The 21,742-nt window shown below is 46.2% G+C and overlaps 1 protein-coding gene across 7 annotated transcripts in view; it reads right to left on the bottom strand.

The window, feature by feature from the left end:
• The window catches only part of ARHGEF7 (Rho guanine nucleotide exchange factor 7), a 122,749-nt gene extending 101,351 nt beyond the window's left edge, over nucleotides 1-21,398 (bottom strand). For 2 of the 7 annotated variants that reach the window (XR_011725808.1, XM_071743592.1), the window contains exons 1-2: nucleotides 5,607-5,847; nucleotides 5,417-5,503 (exon numbers count right to left, since the gene is read on the bottom strand). Coding sequence is in view for 3 of the 7 variants with exons in the window: in XM_071743603.1 (XP_071599704.1) it covers nucleotides 5,417-5,503; nucleotides 21,050-21,214 (252 nt within the window). In the remaining 4 variants the exon portion in view is untranslated. Of the gene's footprint in view, nucleotides 1-5,416; nucleotides 5,504-5,606; nucleotides 5,848-21,049 lie in introns of those variants that run through there. The other 5 variants (XR_011725813.1, XM_071743603.1, XM_071743632.1 and 2 more) reach the window with 5 other exon arrangements.
• Nucleotides 21,399-21,742: the final 344 nt, after the last annotated feature.

The raw sequence follows: 21,742 nt of genomic DNA, 5'->3' as shown, positions 1-21,742 counted from the left end.
CTTATAGTATGAATTCTCAATTTGCTCAGAGCAGTTTTGCAAGCAACTGGACACTGGAGGGGGGAATACAGTAAACATAACTTTTATTATAGTTATTTCTTTGTATAGGTTTTCCCTCTTAAAAATATTTACCAGTAAGATCTCAACCTCCAAATAAAACTTGACAATGTGCAGTCTGTAAGAAAAGAATGGTAACTTTAAAACAAAAATTTTGGAAAGTATTTATAACAAAGAATCATGAAGGCATTGGGCCACTGCATCTGGCAGCACACCTTCTGCATTAAAAAGACATTCTGTTGGACTAAAACCAAGCTCAAATCTAAAAAATATATTATTATTGACAAAAAAAAAAGACATTAGTATAAACAAGGGCTGAAAGGAGGAGGTGGGTGATTGAATTTCTATATCATCAACAGAAGGTTGTCCTATAACTCTTCAGTACTAGAATCCTAGTCATTCCTAATTCACTAACAGATGCTGGCTAAATCCATCTATGCTAGCATCTTAGCTCCACACCTTCCTTATACAAATAGATCATTGAAAGCTGACATGCAGAATAGCTTCCCAAGGCCACAGTGGTTGTAGGACTGTAGCCATAACAAGAATCTGAAGTTGTATGCAAGGCTCGGGGAAAAGAAGTGTCAACCTAAATATATGAACTTGTAGGGTTCAGGTGGGTGTGAGGGAAGACAAAAGACGTGCAAGCTTGCTCCCAAAAGATTAGCTGGTCTATTGACACCCCTTACAAAATTTTCCCCAAGGCTAGGGCTGTATTATAGGCATTTGTATATCTTGATAAATTCATAGCTCTCAAGATTTAATAACCCAAATTTGCATGAAGTGTTCTGAACCTTAAGGGCAAATCCTTCTTATACAAGAGAATTAATAATAAACAAATAAGGCATCTTCTTAAGACTGCATGAGAATGGCAGGTTTGCTTCACTTCTTCTTTGGTTTGTTTACTGTAGAAATGAAATCCTGGTTTTAGAATTACTACCTCTCTAATAAAATGACCACCCTGAATCGCCGAGGCAAGCAGATCTCTTAGGAGGTAGGGAAAAGGTTCTCAGATTCGTGGCTTGTGTATCTTTTCCTATTAGTCTGTTGCTATCTCTCTCATTAGCATAAAAGTCAGAAAAGAAACGTTTTTGAGCTCAAGAAACTTGTCAACATTAGATACTTGCAGAGAAGCAGGCATTAATCTTCTATTTAAATCATCAGGAAAATGCCATGAGACACTACTCATGGAATTTGATAATTCATAGAGCTTGCTATTGTTCACAAAACATATCAAGCATTCTACCCCTTAAAGTGTCTATTAACCTATTTTTGCTTATTATTCTACATTTAACTGTTCCCCAGACAAATTTCCCTGCTGTTGAACTATACAGTAATTTCTCCAGGGCCTCTTTTTGACCATGCAAGCTGTCAAGAAGCTCTGGTCAAATAATGAGGAAAGACTGCATTGAATTCAAGAAGCTGAAACTCCTTTCAAAAAGAACAAAACTGGAGTAACACAACACAGGTACAAGATAATTATAGTAAAACTTATTAGGGCTCACGTATGAACATATGGTCTGTGACCATCACCTTTTTGTTTTTGTCTTTTTTTCCAGGCTGATGTAGAAGACAGTAACCTGCAGTGAGTTCCATCTTAATTATACATATCCACCCATATTCTTCTAGAACAGAGTCCATCACGTACAAGACCCTGTTATGGAAAGCAAGTAATTCTTGTCAGAAGGGACTACAGTTAAATAACTTCCCACATAAAGATAAAGCTGTGGGAGAAAACAAAGCGAAAATGGCAAGGGCACTACATAGCCAATATCCTCTTCCTAAGGAAAAACACATGGTAAGTTGTGAACTGAGAACAGAGGCAGCTATTCCACAGTGCCTTCTACCTACACAGTCATCACTGGCAGTGAAACTTTGAAGTAGAATAAACTACTGGGCACTACAAGTATTCTAAGCAAATGCTAACAGTTTCACCAAGGAAAAAAACAACATGGAGTTGCCAATTCAATCCTTGGTTGAGGTCTTAGTAGCATTTTTTAATTAACAGGTCTCAGCTCTATGTGTCTACATACAAAAGCTGTATTGAAGAAGAATTTAAAAAAACAATACTTGCAGAACATTCTCTGGTCAAACTCCACATTAGGCACTCTTTTTGCTCTGGAACAAATAAACGTCAAAAAGTACTGGGAGAGGTGGGAAAGGGACCACAAGTTTCCTCTGAGGAACAGCAATCCTTCTCATTAGAACCTGAAATATCCTGAATATACTGTTATCTAACAGCTCAAACCTACTGGCAAGTAAGAGGAAGGTGGTAAGAACAACTTCCAGAACAAATTTCCAAACCCATGAAGTTTCTCACCTCTGCTTATTTTTTTTAGGGTAAGAAGACTACAGTCATCATGTCCTCTAATAAAAGGATACCAGAGAGGAAAGCATCCAAAAGGATGCATTTACTGCAGTACAGCTTTCTGTTAACCACAGCCTTTTAATCAATTTCTCAAACATGCCATAACCAAGCCTCCAAACCTGGAACCATACAGAGCCCCAGAGCAAGGCAAGAAGCTCTGACAGAGTTTCATAAAAATACAATTCCCAGGTCTGAACTCATCTGGGAAGTACTGGAGGAAAAAGCATTTATTCAATACCAAACCTAGGCTAACCAAACCTGTACCACGTCTTTAGCACACTCACAAAGTTACACACAGAGAAATCACCTGATCCAACTACATATAACTTGGATTCAATGCCAGGCTCAGGTGCACCCCTTGCAAAGCATTGGAACATTGTGGAATACTTGTTAGGAAAAGGATCACAGTAGTGCACACGACAAGCTCACATCTCCCCACAGCACTGTAGAGCTTCCTATTGCCCTTACTATCCAATTGTTCCTATTATTTAAGGTACCACATACACATCCACCACTATGTCAAATATTTATACTCACCATTAACTCTTGATTAGCTAATCTGCCCTCTCTGAAAAATATCCCTTTCACTGCTTCCAGAGACACTCTTCACACTCTTCAGTCAGTGAAATCTCTAAACCTAATTGCAACTAAGGAAGCATTACATAGACACTGCACAGAGGAGCTATGGCATCTCCCCAGTTCCCACAGTGAGGAAGGCAAAGATCCATGAGGGCTGACTCACACCTTGCTAAAGGAGACAGGAGAAAGAACCCAGGATTAGCAGAAGGCTGGGAGGCCCTTGCCAGCTTCTCACTGGTTGAATCCAGGTTGCCATTCCTCTCATCTTCGGCTGCAGCTAGGGGGTTGGAAAAATTGATGAGAAAACAACAGGGAACAGCCAACATAAAAGCTGTAAATACACACAGAAGAGGCTCCATAAGCCCGAGCATTTGTACACCTTCCTGCCTGCCTCTCAAATCTTCTGGTAGCCTGGGAGTAATTCCTGTTCCAACATGCTGAGCTGGAAGCTACTGCAGCCAGTTACCTCCATGTAAGAAAGAAGTTTCCGGCAATCTTGCTGAGAAGCCCCTGAGGCCAGGTTCACAATTTGACTATGCCCAAAGCTATTCCGACTAAGAGTAAGACCAAAATTATGTTTTCTTTTAATCATTTTTTCCTTTCCGCTCCAAGGAAAAGACATGATAAAAGCTTTCTGCAACTGCAACACTGCAATGCTGAGATTACTCCCAGCCTGTCAAAATTGAAAACTGAAAAAAATTAAAGCTCGGTGACAGGAGTGCTTCAGAAAGTGAGCAAAGGGGGAGGTGAAGGAGAAATATTAATGGTATTTTTCCCCCCTTTTGCTTTAACATTTACAATATTCAATTTCTTTCTGAACTGAGATTTGAAGTTTCTCCCTCCCCAGTTCTCTCTAGCTTAGGCACGACTTCTACTTGAATTTCCAATCAGGTCTCACACATGAATGTCCAAAACATAAAAAAAATTTACGCAGCCCCAGAAAAGACAAATGAGTAGCCAGCTGCTTTAAGGCAAAGGAGAATGACTGAGGTAACACAAAGTTCACCCCAGAACTTGGCTTCTGAATATCTTGGAAGTCAAATTGATTTCGAACTCCCAACAAATCCTAGAAGACATCCATTTCTTTGGGAAAAGGGATGGGGAAAAAGGTAGTTAAGAATGCAAGGTCTTACTTCACGAGCAACACCACTAAAAGCTGTCTTCACCTCCATCTTCCCCCATGAGAACCCAAAATTAAATGCAAGTCACATTAAGTAACATTAATTTCATTAATGATAATTCACTGTTTAGAGGCCTCAGGAAAGCAATCAGAGTCTTTTTAACAGGATTTTGTTACTGCCTGGCAAAATCACAGGAAGGACCAGAGGTACTGTAAGAACCTGAGAACTAATTAAGGCAACAGTTCACTTATTTAAGTTCAGAAGCACTAGAAACCAATTTTTCCACCCAAAAAAAAAAAAAAAAAAAGCCAAAAGAACTGAAATTACAGGATCCCTCACTTTCCAACTCGGAGAAGTTGCAAAGTGTTTCTAATCGCATCGGTTCCTTCCCACGCACACACATCAAGTAAACTCGACAGCAGCATGTACTCGCTCTAGCTAAATATACTGGTTACATCTGACTACCTAATTTGCCACCCTCTGAACGCGTGCTTGGAAAAGATGGCAGTTTTGCTGGGCTTTTATATAACACAAATTTAAGCAGAAGGAGCATCACCTACCATTTTCCTTAATTAGTATTTCGTTCGGCTGTTACCAACTTCCATTTCCACAAGCCAGCCCTAGCGCTCCGGAGACGGTTTCACAAATAAACCCGACACAATTTGTCGGTTTATTAGCAAAAATCCACTCGAACAGAAAAGCACGGGTCCTACCAACAACGGAGCCGGACGACCACACAGGCATACACAAACACACCCATACACCTTTCTTTACCCCCCTCTCTCCCACGGAGAGCGGGGGTACACGGAGAGCACACGGAGCCTACTCAGCCTCTCCCCGCTCTACACCGACAGAGGAAGGGGGTGAGGAAAAGCCAGGCCCTCACACGCCCCTTACACGCCGTACAGCACCACGTTTTGAACTCACACAGCCAGCCAGCCAAACCATCCCGCGGACGTGATGGAGGCCCGGCCAGGGAGCAGCCGACACCGAGACCCAGCAGAGAGGCAGCGGAGAGGCCGCGGAGTCAGCCCCTGCTTCCCCCATCGACCCCCAGCCCCGTAGCCCAGGGAGGGGCGGCCGCCACCATCTTGTCAGCCGCCCGCCACCGGCCGCCCCCGCGTCCCCGGGCACAAAGGGAGGGCACCGCCGCCTCCCCCAGCTCCGAGAGGGCAGAGGGAGGCAGAGAAACCCTCTCCTCCCACCTCCCCGGGGATGCAGCCGGGCACCCCCCGCCCGGGCACCTCCCTCCCGGCCAGGCTGGGCGCTGCCCGCCCCCGCCCCGACTCACCTCCAGGCGGAGGGAGGCACCGCAGCCCCGCAGGAACTCGCGGATATTGCTCAGGCACTCGCCCTCCGTCCGCGGCTCCGGGTACACCTGCAAGAGAAGAAGCGGACAGCTTAGCACAGCAAACGGGCTGGACCGGACCGGACCGAACAGCCACAGCAGCTCCCGTCCCCCGCCCCGCCGCTCCTCTCACCTCCCGCTCCCTCCGCTGGCGGCGGCAGCGCCGAACGCTCCCAGTGAAGGGGTTGAACCGGGAAGTAAACACGGAGCACAGGAAATGGCGTGCGAGGGCAGGAGGGGGCGGCGGGCAGGGGTGCCCCGACCAAGCGCTGCTCCGAGCGACTCTGCCCCGGCACGGGGCGGGAGGCAAGATGAGGGGAGGAGAAGGGAAAGGAGGAGAGGGAGGCGCGGCCCGGCCCGGCCCAGCCCATCCCAGCCCCGCCCCTGTTACAGCCGCAGGCCCGCGGGGCGGAGGGAAGGCGGGGAGCATCAGTGGGAGCGCCCCCAAGCCTCGCCGATGAGGAGTTTTTCGGTTTTTTTTGTTTTTTTAATAATAATAATAATAATACACCTTCCCCCGCGGCATCGAGAGTCTGGGCTGCAGGGCGAGGCGAGGCTGCCCCTTGGAAGAAACGCTAGCGCACAGGGTGCAATGCCCGTATGGCGAGTGTCCCCCTGTCACTTGTGGGGCTGCCTGGGTCCTCCCATTGTTTCGATTTCGGGTCACCCTGAAGTGTCGGCTTCTAACAAGGAAATATATCAGAAACGTTCCAAAGACCTCAGTGGGAAAATATCAGTAGCCAGAGTCAATAATCTACCGATTCCAGGGCCCCGTGTTAATGAGCTTTGATTGTCTCTATGCAGACTCTTCATACCCGTGAAAAGAAGCAACTTCAGAAGAAGAAAACCTTGACCGGTCTTAGGAGAAAAGAGCTTTTGGTGATGCCAAAAGCCGTGTGCTCTCTGCAGCCACCTTCACACTGCTCTCAGTTCTCCCCGACAGTGCAAGTGCAGACCTTCCACAGAAAAGCAGCCCCTTGGCCTTCAGGGCTGTGGCTGAACTGACCACAGCTTAACTCAAATTGTGTGTGTACACAAGCATCATTTCACAATAAGCTTTCCGTGAAGTAGGTTTGCAAACAAAGCATTGCCCAAAACAGGAGTCAAACAGACACCTCGTTCTGTTGGAAGGGGAAAGCCCAGCACAGAGGTGCACTGGAAGCTCGGTAATGCACAGCATCATGTCCTTTGATTATGCATTTCACTTTGAAGGAATTTTTCAGAAATGCACATATATGTTAGGGCTATGCAGTCACAAGTATGATCCACCCCCAGAGCACAGGCAACTTCACAAAAGATTCACTTCAAACATTGAATCCAGTGAAAAAAAACAAAATTGTGCCTTCCTGTATGTTTATACAGTATCAAAGATATTTCTCACCCTGTGATGCCACAAAAATTAACAAATACAACAGCATGGCAAGGTGAACCTGGTACAAAGAAATTTCAAACACAAGTCACTATCACTTTCTAAGAACAAAATTCAGATGAATGAAAATGAAAGCCACTATTTCAAAATACAAGGAATCTGGTATCAATATGAGTTGAAGATTTTCCCTTTCCTCAAACAAGCGTGTATCTCCCACCCCCCCCAAAATACAAATTGTTAGGTACTATGATAAACTGCTGTGGCTTAAGACTAACTCTTTTACTACACAAAATCATAAAGGGAAGATCAAATAAGTCCTATATAGGTACAACAGCACAGAAAACAATCTCAGTAAACCAGGAAAGGACGCAAACAGTGACAGAACCATCTTGCAAACACTGAGAGCTTCATCCTTCTTGCATTGTTTTTGATGCTTTTGCATTTATTGCTTGTTATATTTTCTGAGTACTCCAATTTACTCCATTCTATGAAGACATCAAGCTTAAGTCAATCATGCCAACATCTTTTGTTAGACAGGGCTCCTCAGAATCCCATTAATATATCCCTGTAAGTAGATGCTTCTAGTATGCTCCCTTCTCTATATTCCTAATACTTACACAATAATTATATAGTTGCAGTTTGTTTGGGGTTTTTTTCCTAGAATTATTTGCATGAAAACTCATTTTAATCTCCCTTTATAGGTCAGACATCCTCGTATCTTTTTTGCATTCACAATTTTCTTGGGCACTTCTACTTCATCAAGGCCTCTTTTCATTTCAAGAAACCTTAGAATTACTTCTGCTCGTCAAAAAAGGATAACCTCTAACAAGCAATCACAGTACATCTAGATTTCTCTTAAAAGACACAAATGTGTTGTCTCATAATCAGGCACATCACTTAAACACTCCTTATTTCCCAAGTCCCCAATGCCTTAAGCACAAAAATCAGTAATTTTAGGAAACTCAGATACATCTAACTACACCTCGTAAGAGATTAAACATAACTCATTAGACACATCCTATAACAAAGGGGTGACTGGATAATAAAGAGGAGATTGGTGACCGCCAACATGACTTCACTAAAGGGAAATCCTGCCTAATTTTGGTGGCAGACAAAGGCAGAGAACCAAATGTCATCTACCTGAACCTGTGCAAAGCATTTGACACTGTCCTACATGACATTCTGGTCTCTAAACTGGAATGATATGGATCCAATGGATGGACCACTCATTGGATAAGGAACTGGCTGGATGGTCACACCCAAAGAGTTGTGATCAGTGGCTCAGTGTCCAAATGGAAACGTGTGAGGAGTGGTGTTCCTCAAGGGTCAGTACCCAGACCAGTGCTGTTTAACATCTTTGTTGGTGGAATTGGGTACACCCTCAGCAAGTTTGCTGACAACACCAAACTGTGTGGGTAAGCCAACACACTGGAGGGAAGGGATGCCATCCAGAGGGACTTTTGACAGGCTCGAGAAGTGGGCTGTTGCAAACTGCATGAAATTCAGCAAGGTCAAGGTAATCCCACACCCAAATACAGGCTGGGAGGAGAAAGGATTCCAGACAGCCCTGAGGAGAAGGACTTGGAGGTGATGGTAGATCAGAAGTTTAACATGAGCTGTCAATGTGCTCTTGCAGACCAGAAAGCCAATTGTGTCCTGGGCTGCATCAAAGAAGTGTAGCCAGCCAGACAAGGGAGGTGATTCTCCCCCTCTAGTACCCCACCTGGAGTACTGTGTCCAATTCTGGAGTCCCCAACATAAGAAGGACATGGAGCTCATTGAGTGTATCCAGAGGAGAGCCACACAAATGATCAGAGAGCTGGAACACATCTCGTAGGAGGGCATGCTGTGGAAGTTGGGGTTGTTCAGCTGGAGGTGGCTCCAAGGTGACCTTATAGCAGCTTTCCAATACCTGGAGGGGGCCTAAAAGAAAACTGGGGTAGGACTTTTTGCACAGGTGTGTACTGAGAGGACAAGGAGCAATGGTTTAAAACTTGAAGAGAGGAGATTTAGGTTAGAGATTAGGAGGAAATTCTTTAGTATGAGAGTGGTAAGTGACTGGCACAGGTTGCCCAAGGAAGTTGTGGCTGCCCCCTCCCTGGAAGTGTTCAAGGCCAGATTGCAACCTGACCTAGTGGGAGCTGTCTCTGACCATGGGGGGTGGAACTAGATGATATTTAAGGTCCTCTCCAGCCCTAGCCATTCATGATTCTTTGAATACCTGGATATAAAAAAAAAAAAAAAAAAAAAAAAAAAGGTAAAAGGGGACATCTGATTAGAGGAAGACAAAAACTTCCAATTAAAGAAATAACAACCAAAGAAAACCCAAATCCTGCAAACTGTTCTCCTTCAAGTCTAAAAGTTTAAAATACATGCCAAATATACACCTCTGAGACCTCAGCCCTACCAGCATTGTAATGCACGTTTCCAGTTAATAATCTTCCCTCAAAATAATAAAATAAGTTACAGCAAATGTCTATAAAAGCCATTTTTTCTCTCTCAAAACATGGGAACACACTTCAGGGCAATGCAAGAAGCAGGCTACATTTTCTCAGCTCTGTGGCTACAGTGGCTTTTTTATCCAACAGGAGACAGAAGCGTATGGGTAATGAATCTAAAAATATCTTAGCATTTGTACCCTGCTAGAAATGTAAAGTGTTAATGATGCCATAAAAAGAAACAAACCCCTTACCTGGGAAATCTTATTGTGATTTTGGCAACCTTCTCCTACAGATGGCTGAGAGACACAGTGAGGGACCCGAGTAACAAACTCAGCCCCCCTGACAAAATCTCAAAGTGCAATTATGTGGCCAAGCCCATGTTAAAGTCACACTTACGGTATATGACACCCATTACACACAGTTACAGGAAGCCCAGGAGGGTGACCTCTCTTCTCATAGATCACATTTATAGCCTCACAGAACACTCAAAATGTACCAGAACATAAATGCAAGCACATCACCAGCAGGTTAAATCCTAGTCTGCCTGCAAGGTGGCAAATAGATTCAGAAAGAGAGGATAAACAAAATAAAATTAAAGTAGGGTCATGCTCCAAAATTACTTAGCTTAATAAAAAATAGATTGCATGTACATAAAACCAGTGAATACAGAGGATGCACCTTTTCCTCTCCAGAATTTGCTTCATCCTCTTGCTTTCATGGACAAACACAGTCAGTTCACAAATAGAGGCTCTCTTATTATATGTCTATGCAACTCCTAGTGAAAAGACACCTCAGTGTCCAAGTGGAAACTCTATGTGCTCTAGTAAAACAAATAAAAAAGGTTAATAGTAATTAGAAGAGACAGGGATTCCAGAGGGACCTGACAGATTCTTAATTAGGGACTGGGAATTCCATGGCAGAATCCAAAGAGACAAGTGGAAGCTAACACACAGAGCAGCAACAGTTTAAACCACTTCTTTGTGGTTCAGGGACAGGTCCTGATTACGATTTAATCTCTCAGGGAGTAGTTCTAGAAACCATGGATAGTTCAATGAGGACACTTACGTGATGCACTGCAGCTATCAATGAGCAGAGTGCATTCTGCACCTTCCAGAAAGCATGGAGAAGAATGCAATACAAATAGATGTTACCTAAGGTAAATGCTACATCCCTTTTCATCTGTTTAAATCTACAACTTTAATCATCAACAACAAATGCATTAAAAAGGCAATGTGGGGACAGGCAGTATCAAGAAAAGCTATGGTAGGACCAGTCTTAGAAAAAATTAAAAAGGCTGTCACTAGCTCATTTGGGCAGGGAAAGTATAAGAAGAATGTAAGAAAGGAATGTGTAAAATAACTAGTTAAAAAGAAAAAAAAATGCAACAGTCCTTTGATTGCAATAAGTAAACACCAGAAATCAATAAAAAGCAGGAGAGATCTTCAGCTATCTCTACAGGAAACTGTTTACTTGCATTTATCTGCTGAACAAGCTGAAAAAAATGAGTCAAAGGAGGAGAGGTATAGGAGGTCTTTAAACATCAACTGGATTCTACCAGGAGGTCAATAGCAAGACTCCACCATAATCAGTGAACAGAGGGGGGGGCTCAGGGGACTGTGGATGGAGCCCCATGCTACTCCCAGGACACCCAGAATCACAGCTGCACTTCAAAGGTTGCCTCTTCCACATCTCTAACTGAGGAACACCCTGCAGTAGAGCCCAACCACTTCATGCATTAAATTTGCACATAAATGTGCAAATAAAATTGCACATCTTGCTGGTGGCATTAGGTTACATTAGCAGGATGCTATATTTAAACTAAAAACATATATAGGGATTCTCAGCAAGGCACAGTTCTGTTTTAAAATTAGGTGTCTTGATAGAGCACCAGATCACACCATAACATTGTTTATGCAGTACTGTAGCTCTTTAGTATTGGCTTTCACAACCTATTAAACCTGCTGCCCACAAATTTTTCAATAATAAGACATGCAGCAGTTACTGTGTGCTAGGCAAGTGTATTTTGCCATGAGGAAATCCCTGCTCTGAAAACACAGCAGCAGGCAGGCAGCATAGACAGTAAGAACTAAATCGAAAGAAACACTGAGTGAACTAAAGTGCCCAAATCTTAAATTTCCAGAGTTCATTCAAGAATTCACCTAGGCTCTGCACACAGCACAAAGGGGAAGGCCGATGCCTTAAAATATGCCCTAAATCTTTTTACATGCTGAGGAGGATACACAGCCTTGAAGCTAATACAGAGCTAAGACACAGCAGAAGGCAAAAGCGAGAATGCAGCTACATTTTGGCTTTAACACAGAGAGCCTTCTGCAAATTCCAGCCACCTCCTGGACTCAAAAGTGCTGACAAGTGTCCACTTCTTATTAAGTAGTTTTGCATGGACCTCCCAAGACCTCTTACCCTTGTACATCAGTATTAGCAACAGATCTCAGATCCCACTGCCTCAACTCAGAGCCATCAGCACAGCTAACCCCACATCTGACACTCCTGTGCTGCACATCCTATATCCCCACACAAGTCCCTGTACTCCTTCCTTCCATCTCAGCCCACACAATGCCACCTTCCAAACCTACAACTCCAATCCCAAACTCCAATCCCACATCTAGCACCAATCTTCCACTACACCACCTGATCTCACCACCTTTCCTTTATTGTTCAATGGGCCATACTGACTCAGACACAGCTCCACGCTCCCTCAACTTCCACCCTGCTATGCCACGTGGAACCAGGAGCACTTTGGTTGACTGAAGACTCCTCCAGCTTTTCCAGCTCTTCTCCTGCACATGTTCAGGTGCCTGGTCAAACAGATGAGCACTTAACAGTGACCTAAATTCAAACACACTCACATTCTGCATTAGCCACCTCAGTTCCTTACTGGATATGGCCCTCAAAACCAAAGTTCAGCTAATTTTGCAAAGCAAATTTACAGTTAAAACACCAGCCAGGTGTGTGGCAGCCTTGATAAACTGGTTCTCTTACACAACAACTAGAGACACTATTTTCTTTAACTGCCCTGTGAAAATGACACTGTAAAACTGATACAGCTGTTTCCGCTCATCCTTTCTAACCTGCACCTCTATTAAGCAATGTTCATGAAAACAGTATGTTCTTTGCAATGGAAGTACTGTACTTCTGTTACTTCTCTTGAACCATGATCAAATTACCACCAAAGTCCATCAAATGACTCCCAGGAGGTAGGTATTAAACCTAGCCCTAAGATACAAAGACAGTAAATTAAGGACGCTGGGACATTCTAGATGGTATTTTGTTTTCTCAAGTTTCTAATATATTTTTAAATTTCACACAAAAAACTACATTGAGAATACTGAGAAACACAGAATGCCAAGCTTGTAAAACCTAGCAAATACGAGGCTGGAAGCTGCCTTTGCAATGGCAATGATAATCTACTGACAGGCCCACCTTGTGAACTGACCACCAAGACACATGCACGGAACCGTGAGTGAAGGATTTTATGCGTACACAAAAGAAGGTCTGGCTGCATCTGCAGGAATAGTCTTCTTTCCAGGGTTTCTTAAATGCTGAGAACTAATATTCCCAGCCCCTGTGGTTTTGTTTATTCTCTTGCTATTTTAAAGAAAAAGAGGAAACCATCTAACGTGCAGCTGTCACCAACCCCGCGCAGTGTTTTCAGCCTGCAGAGCTCCAGGGGCGCCGGCATGAGGTGCCTGCAGAAGATGTGTACTGCTCTGAAGTCAGTGCCTGGAAAAAGACCAACAAAATGCTGCCCCAGGTGTGGGCAGAGTTTGGGCACTGCTAGGCAAGACTCTCCCTAATGTAGCATTTTGGGAGCCCTGTTTGCTGGCATTCCCTTGGGAAGGGAAGCTGGCAGGTAGGGGTTCTGCACCCCTTCTCATGTCAGCCCTGCAGCATTTCCCGCACAGCATCGCTGCTTTGATGCAGCAGGAGCTCAGGCTTCAGGAGTCCAATCACTCAGGGTTTGTTTACTCTGGGAGAGAGCTCTGCTGCTAGATATGCTGGCATAGCTCCTCAGTGTGGATGGAACATATGCCAGAGAGGGAATTCCTCTGCCAGTCAAACGGTACCACTTCCCCCAGTGACAGTAACCAAGCCAACAAAGGCATTTCTTTGTCAGCACAGCTGCACCAGCGAGGAGGTGTGTGTATGATTTTTACTGCTTTCCCCCCCTTTCTCTGTGTGAAAATATTCCTAAGACAATTCCTTAGACCGAAACCCTACAGTAGAGACCCTCTCTCCTGGGTCTGTCAACATTGTCCAACAGCACTGGCTTGCAGAGGTGGAAAATGGAGACCCAAACAAAAATCTCTTAGACCAGAGCAGCATTTCATGGGCCAAGAGGGGACTCTGCCTGCCTCGTGCCAAATGTCCATGGTTAAAAGGCAACACGACAGGAACTTCTTGCAGACCCCTCCTCAACCCCGCAGTGCCAGTGGTGGATGATGGTGCCAACCACAATGTACCAAAAGATTTGGAGAGAAGGTGGCTTTGCTCCATGCAGCGAAGTCAGGGAGAGCTCGGGAGTGTCAGGCTGGCTGGGGATGAGGGAGTAAAGCTCAGCCAGTCCAAGTGCAAGACTGATGCTGCTTCCATGCTGCCAGCTCACAGTATTTTTGCAAGCTCTGAAAAGCTTGAAATGTTTTAAGGTTCCAGCTCTTCAAATCAGAGCCACTGGGTAATGACTAATTAAAATTGTTACTTAAGAAAGACATATACTGAATTCCCTACAGTGGCTCAAAGTCAGATTTTAAGTACATATATGTATATTACCTATAAATACACCGTTATGTATATACAATTTGTAAACTTCAATGCTAAAGCCAATTCTTCTAAGGCTTGAATTACAATCTTAGCATTTTCAGCTGAAAGATGTGGTGCCTTCAGCCACAAGCACACAGGAGTAACCAGAGGGAGCACGCTGGTGGCATCTCCACAGCTCTTCCTTTTCCTCACAGAATCACAGCATTCAGAGCATGGTCTGGGTATCAGCAGGGCAACTGAGGGCTAAGAAACTGCCTTTTATGTTGTCCTTATTATGTAAAGACATAGAAAGAATGTATCTACAAACTGTGGAGAGGATATTATGAGAGGAAGACCAGAGGAACTGAATTACCTTTGTGTTTTCTCACAAAAAAGCATCTAATCACCAATAGTTTCATTAATTTCTCCCTCTTGTCAGGGTCTGGCATACTCTTATTTAATGCAGTCTACACCCTTACGCATTAGCAGGGTAAGATTTCAAAGAAAAAAGCAACAAATGCTGACACAAGTCCTCTCCTTCCTCAGCACGTGCATACAGACTGTGTTTCTCTGGAGAACATCCCAGTCACCAGAATCACACAGCCAGTGCATAGATGGGAAAAGCAAGGGCATTCTCCTTCAAGGCATCCGTGCACCCCTGCTCTCACCAGACAACAGGAGTAACACCTCAGATTACAGCATGGCCAACAATAAATCACTAACAGGACAAAATGATCCCATAAGAAGCGCTCAGTAAGGGCTTATAAGAACAGAATCTATTCAGGAAACGAGCACTCTAGTGACTTTGCTTGGGATAACTTCCCCTTGGCACTTGGCTTACCCTCGCAGTGCTTCCACCCTGGAGCAAAGGCATCCGCGTGCACGTCGCTGCTCCCCAAGCACACAGACACAGCAGGCACAGCTGCCCAGCATGGATTACTCTTGCCAGAAGCTAAAATAATCTCCTTGGGAGGCTCTACATAAGGATTATTGCTGGGGGGAGGGAAGGGAGAGAGCATATGCACATTAAAATGCAGATTTTGCTTCCTGCCTCCCAGGTCTAGTCCTACAATGACCTGCTGCTGCTGCTGCTGTTGTAATACCACTGTCTGCAATACCTTCCTGATGGATTTCAGTCAGCAAAGGCAGGACAACCCTTCAGTTCATCCAGGCAGACCCCAACAGCCTCAGTGTCTCTGCAGGGGCAGACCCATCCTGTCAGAGGACTTTCCCAAATTCAGATTGCTCAGGGACAACCAGTGCCAGGCAACTGCTATCTTAGGAGTACCCTCTGCACCACTGCTGGGACGTTCACCATGGTTCCTGAGCTCTGTCTGGGTTCCACAGTAAGCTCATGCCTGCCACTGCACTCTCTGCAAAGGTTATCAAGCTATAAAAATCATAGAATGGCTTGGGTTGGAAGGGGCCTTAAAGGTCATCTAGTTCCAACCCCCTTGCTGTGGACAGGGACACCTCCCACCAGACCAGGTTGCTCCAAGCCCCACCCAACATGGCCTGGAACACTTCCAGGGATGAGGCATCCACAGCCTCCCTGGGCAGCCTATTGCAGTGTCTCTCCACCCTCACAGTAAAGAATTTCCTCCTAACACCTAACCTAAATCTCTCCTTTTTTGGCTTAAAGCCATTGCCCCTTGTTCTATCACTACCTTGTAAAAAGTCCCTCCCCAACATTCCTATAGACTCCTTTTCAGGTACTGGAAGGTTTCCTCAGGGATTTCTCCAGGGTGAACAACCCCAACTCTCTCAACATGTCTCCTAGGAGAGGTACTCCAGCCCTCTGATCATCTTTGTGGCCTTCCTCTGGACTCATTCCAACAGCTTCACGTCCTTCCTGTGTTGGAGACTCCAGAACCGGATGCAGTACTCCAGGAGGGCTCTCAAAAGAGCAGAGTAGAGGAGGAGAATCACCCTCAACCAGCTGGCCATGCTTCTTTTGATGCGGCCCAGAATGTTATCAAATCACTGCTTCTTATTATCTCTGTCTCCCAAGCACCTTCCCTTTCTTTTGTCCTTGCTATGCCTGAAACACCACATCCAGGGCACACCTTGTCACAACAGAAGTATTAGCCCTGATGCATCCATGTGAAATCAGAGACAAGTGAACAAAAATCTCCCTTTGCCAGATATGTAGGTGCTCCCACCCACTACAAGGACAAGACGGGTCTCACGTGTGGCAGCCTGAACCCCTCTCTTTTGGGGTCTCTGACTCTTCTTCAGTCCTTGCACTCACACACAGCACTTAATTTGCTTTTTTGAGTCACAAAGAGTTAATTTCTTCTGAAATTACAACCCGGAACACCTTTTTTAGCCAAAGATCTCCACCGTTAAACATAGATTCATAGTAACATCCAAGGCATTTATAAAGGAAGATCCTAGTCTTTCGCTGACATCAGCTCTGATACTATCCCAATTAGTAACCAAATTAATGCCGACGCGGGTGCCCAACCCTCCGCAGGCAGAGGGGAGCTTCCTCCCAGCCTCGCACCGAATCACAGCCGACAAGAACACGCGGGATTTATTTTCCCCGGGGCCAGCCCCGCACCGGTCCCGTCACGCCTGGGCGGTGCAGGAGCAGCGGGAGGAAGCGGCTGTGTTTTGGATCAGGCTCCTCGGATCAGCCTCCCACGCCCAGCGGAGCCGCTTCTGGCTCCTTCAGTCCTACGCCCGGCCCATTAGCTGGGGATGGAGAGGGAACAAGGCGTGTGAGATCCAGCAGCACATCCAGCACGCTTGGGTGTCCCCCTGGCTTCAAAGGGGTGAAGCAGCTGCTCCCATCCCCTCTAGGAGCCCCTCATGGGAGGGAGGGACACGACACGGGGTGCCAAATGGCTGCTGCACCGCATCCCCCCGAAAAGTCTTACCCGTGTTCCCTGAACGAAACAAAGCTGCCCTCCAAATGATGCTGTCAGACAGCTGACCAAAAATGAAAGTACAAACAAAACTTAATGGAGCGCGAAGCCTCAGATGACAAGGAAAATTCCCGCTCCAATTCTGATCTCTGTTTACAGCGTCAAAAGTGGGTCAAACTGGTCTGCCATGCAGGAATCTGTTTGGAAAATTATCTCTGCGAGGAAAAGCATCTAAGCGGCAGACGACTGCACTGCAATGCTTCCACGGGGATCCTCTCCCCTGCCATCAAAGTAACTCTATTTTCCAGTGCTGGGTTGAAACCCTGTAACTCGAAACCCACAGCTTTTCATTCAAACGACTTGTACTCAGCAATCCCCCCTCCTTCAGAGCAGATCAACTGACCAGTCTTTCAGCACAGATCTCTACACCTTAAAAAAAAACGAGACATAGAATCATAGAATCGTTCAGGTTGGAAAAGACCTGTAAGGGTTACTTGTTTTTTAAATAACTGCTCTCCCTTTTGTTCCTTTCCCGTTTTAGAGATCAGGTTATTGAGCAGTACCATCACACTGCCTGAGCCAGCTATTGTGTTTTATTTACCCTGTCACAGTCTCTCTCAAAATGCAAAGAAATCGTAATGATGTTAAACGTGAGCCTAAAAATGAGAGGAACAGTCTGTAATAACATTACTTTCCAAAGTATTTTCATTCATAGTTCTAGGAATCTGGTAAATTTAGTATCCGTCCTTTGCTGTTCAAGATAGAGGATGACTGTAATGTAAACAAATCTACCCAAAACTTCCTGACAAGAAGGTCTGTACATTATTCTGTGCAAGGATGGTACACAAATACACATCAATCTAAAGGAAGAATATACTAACCAGCCTTGAAAACCACTTATTTGTTTCATCGACTTAAAAAAAATCTGTTCTTTGACCCTCATGTGCTTTATTCCTTATATGGTCACAGAATCGTTATTTATTAAAAATATTCTACTAATTATTCTCAGGGTACCCAGAGGCTTTAAAAAGTACAGAATGCCAAAAAACTGTATTCTTACATTCCTGCACATATTGAATCCTCTTTCAAGACAGTTTTTGAAAGAAAGGAACGTACTTATAGCCTTTTCTAGAAAATGTTTCTAAAAAAACAACCTGATAAACATTTCTTTTCATTTATAATTTGTAAGCTTTTTTTATTCTCTTTGGGTTTAGCTACTACTTTGTATTTACAGAAAAATGAGCTCTGTGAGTCTTCAAAGTATCTGCTGATGTCAGATATTTATAGAGAGTTATGATATCAAATGACTTTAAGAACTGAAACAATCTACATCTGTGGGACAAACCTTCTATCTTTTAGTTGACAAAATTGTCCAGTTTGAACTAGAAGCTTTCAGGACAAATACGGGATAAAAGGCTCGTTTTAAAAATGTACTCTGTATAAAAACATCATGTAAAAGATCAAAAGTAGGAAAAACAGCACTGAAAATACCAACAGAATACAAGGAAGGATGTAAATTTTGTATGTTTTTATTAGGGAAAAAAAAAAAAAAAAGAAACAGTAAAAGAAAAACACGGTATTATGGAAATAGTTCAGACTTATAATTGTAGCTCAGAGCATGAAAGAAGTATGCAGTATATATTCCGAGTCCACAGAAAAAGAATATCCACAAATCTGGATGGGGAAATGAGTTCATGAATCTCTCCGACACATCTACGAATTAGAAAGTGCAGTGTGAAAACCCACAGAAATAAGTAAAGTTCCTCTCACAAAAATAAAGAACTCCTAATAATAATAAAAACAAATTTTAAAGGTGCAATTTATCCTTGGACTTTGACTAAGCCAAAGCTGGAGAACACACACTCAGTCAGCAGGGACCTCCAAGCAGTCCCTGTGGTCTGTTGGATCCAGGGTGAGCCTGAGGGGCTGGGAGCCCAAGAAGGGTCAGGTCTCCTCCTCCTGCCCTGGCTGCTGCCCCAGCCATCACCCTCTGCAAACCCCACTCCTGCACACCACAAGACCCACGATAACCCCCTGACAGCTCCTTGCAGGCCAGGCTGGGAGAGGGATAGGTTGTGGGGAGCCCCTCTGCAAACCTTTGTCTGGGTGTGGGTGCTGTGAAGGGATGCCCAGCCCAAACATCAGAGGCATTCACTCCCCTAACATGAAAAGACAACCTCTTATTCACAGTAACTGAGCCTCTCCAATTACAACATGCAAGAAAAGCACATTAAGTTGGGAAACACTGTTCCAACACTTAGTTCTGTCATGTTTTTGCATTTATGTCATTGTTCAGCAAAGCTGGTTTCCCAAACTGAGTTCAGGACCACATTTTACTAGGCTTGACATTCGCACGAGGGGTAAGACCTTTTATGACCAAAGCCTAAGATTTTGGAGAGATGTTCAGAAAATGTGTGTGGAAGGGGGTGATGGGATAGGCTACCAAAACCCTCTTTGCCTCACCAGGCAAGAGAGCCAGAGGACAACAAGGCAGGGGATCCCCGTGCTTGAGGTGGTCCCTGCCCACAGCCCCAGGTCACACGTGTCACGCCAGATAGCAGAGAAGGACATTTACCTACTCTAGAGTCCCAGCTTACAGCCCAGCATACTGCACAGCAGCTTGCACCTCATGCACCATGTCCAAAAAGCCATAGCACCTCTGGAGCAGGCACATCCTCTCTGTCTCTATCATACAAGCAGCTACTCTTAAGAATATGGTGCTGGGGAAAGCTGGTGATGGCAACAGTGGCTACAGCTGTCCCAGCTATCTCCACCAGGTACCACAGTGGATCCTGAGCTACTCACACTGCTGCTTCACTCTCTGTCATCACTTCCATCACCTACTGATAGCACTGTGGGCTTACTGTGGGGCTTCCACAGCCTTCCAATTTCCTTGTGAATTTCACCTGTGAATTCACCAGGAATGACCTACTACATCCAGTAGAGTGGGACCAAGGTCATGGTCAGGACCTCCATGCTACAGTACAACATAAAAGAGTAACAACCCCTGTTGGTGGTCAACAGAAGAACTAAAGAGAGACAGCCCAGTCCAGTGCCCTACCAAGCTCAGACCACTGGCTTTCAACTTTGTGGGTCAGCAGACCGCATGAAAATGAGCCACAAAAGGTAACAAAAAGCCCATTCTCAGCAGGCTCCAATGTGAGGAGTGGTCTGCCAACAGCAAAAGGTGAAAAAAGGGGTGTTATTTTCAAGCAAGGAGTTTTTCCAACAGCATGGCAGATGACCTTCATCAATCTTCTCTTCACCACCTGGTCCTGGCTCACAGGGAAAGTTTTGCCGATAAGGTGGGGATAAGGTGGGTTGCTACATGTGCCACGCTTGTCGAACCCCAGGTGAGACAACTGTCTTGTCCCAAGTCAAAAAACAAAACCCTCCCCTCTGTCTGAGCTACAACGGGAATGACGTTCGCACACATAACACACGAAAGTTACCTGAGTACATTTTCTTCAAACGCAACGCAGAACCGAGCTACAAACGCGGGGTTTTTTTATAACCCAAAAAGGACGTGTTTTTTCCCACAGGCTGCCCAGGAAGTAAAAGACCCAAATAACGCTACAACAGCCTTCAAGAAAACTAAGCATCAAACGTTAAAACGCCCAAGTCAGGTGAGGCACCGACTATTCCAGCAGTTGCGTCGACAAGTTTGCAGCCAGCTCCTGGCATGCTAGGAAAGGTCCATACCCCCTTCCCCAACCCAAACTAAAACCTTCTCCCATACACACCCCGGACTTCGGTATGGAGAGCTGAGCAGTATTTGATTTGTCTCTTTTTTTTTTTTTCTTTTTTCTTTTTTTCCTGTACAACACACGCAAAATCATGGCCCTAAAGGTGAAAAAGCCCTCTTCAGCCAAGCTGCCCACTGCCGCTCCCCGCTCTCCCCCCGGCCCTCCCCGTCCCTCACGCCCGATCGTGGTTGACCCCCCCACCGCGTCCTTCGCACCCCCACGGACCCGGGGACCCCCCCCTCTCCCTCCCGGCTGGTCGGAGGCGGCGCAGGGGGCCCGGCGGCGGGCGAGGCCGGGGGCGGCGGGGCCGGATGCACAAAGGGCGGCGGGGGGCGGTGAGGCGGGGGGCGACGGATGAGGCGGAGGGGGGGAAGCGGGAACCGGGCACTTACTTTGTCTATGGTGCCCGGGAGCAGGCGGTCGAGCAGGCGGCAGAGCACCACCCCGTCCTTCAGGGAGGACTGGAGGAAGCCCTCGGGATCGGAGATGGTCTTTTTGGGCGACTCCAGCACGCCCAGGGCGATCAGCCACGTAACGGTTTGCTCCGCCGAATTCATGGCGGCGGCGGCAGCGGCGGCGGGGCGGGGGTCGCGGCACCCCGCGCACTCGCGTGGGTTTTGCGTCTCCCCGGGCGGGGGCTTCAGGCGGAGGCCGGCGCCGCCCCCATGTGAATGCAGATGACGACGCCCCGGCCCCGCCGCCGCCGCCGCTACAGACACATGCAGCTGCAGTGCCGCCTCCTCCCCGCCCCCCCACACCCCCCCCACCTCCGCCGCCGCCGCCGCCGCTGCCGCCGCCGCCGCCCCATGACATCACTGGCAGCGGCGGGAGGTCCCGCCGCGCGGGGGCAGCGCGCCCGCGGAGAGCTGCGCGCCGCTCCGCACCTTCCCTCCCGCACCGCTCCCCGCCGCGCTGCCTCCGCGGCTCCGCACCGCACCCGCAGACGGCGGGGCGGGCAGCGGCTGCCCCCTAGCGGGGGGACGGCGCCTCCGCGGGCGCGCAGCGGGGCCGCGGAGGTAGCGCGGCGTGGAATCGGTAGAATGGAACCGTCGAAGCGTTGTGGTTGGAGAAGACCTCTGAGACCC

The sequence above is a fragment of the Heliangelus exortis genome, chromosome 1 (genome assembly GCF_036169615.1).
Source record: "Heliangelus exortis chromosome 1, bHelExo1.hap1, whole genome shotgun sequence".
Taxonomy (NCBI): domain Eukaryota; kingdom Metazoa; phylum Chordata; class Aves; order Apodiformes; family Trochilidae; genus Heliangelus; species Heliangelus exortis.
Note: the sequence above shows the minus strand (reverse complement) of the source record. Positions and strands in the feature narration are given on the sequence as shown.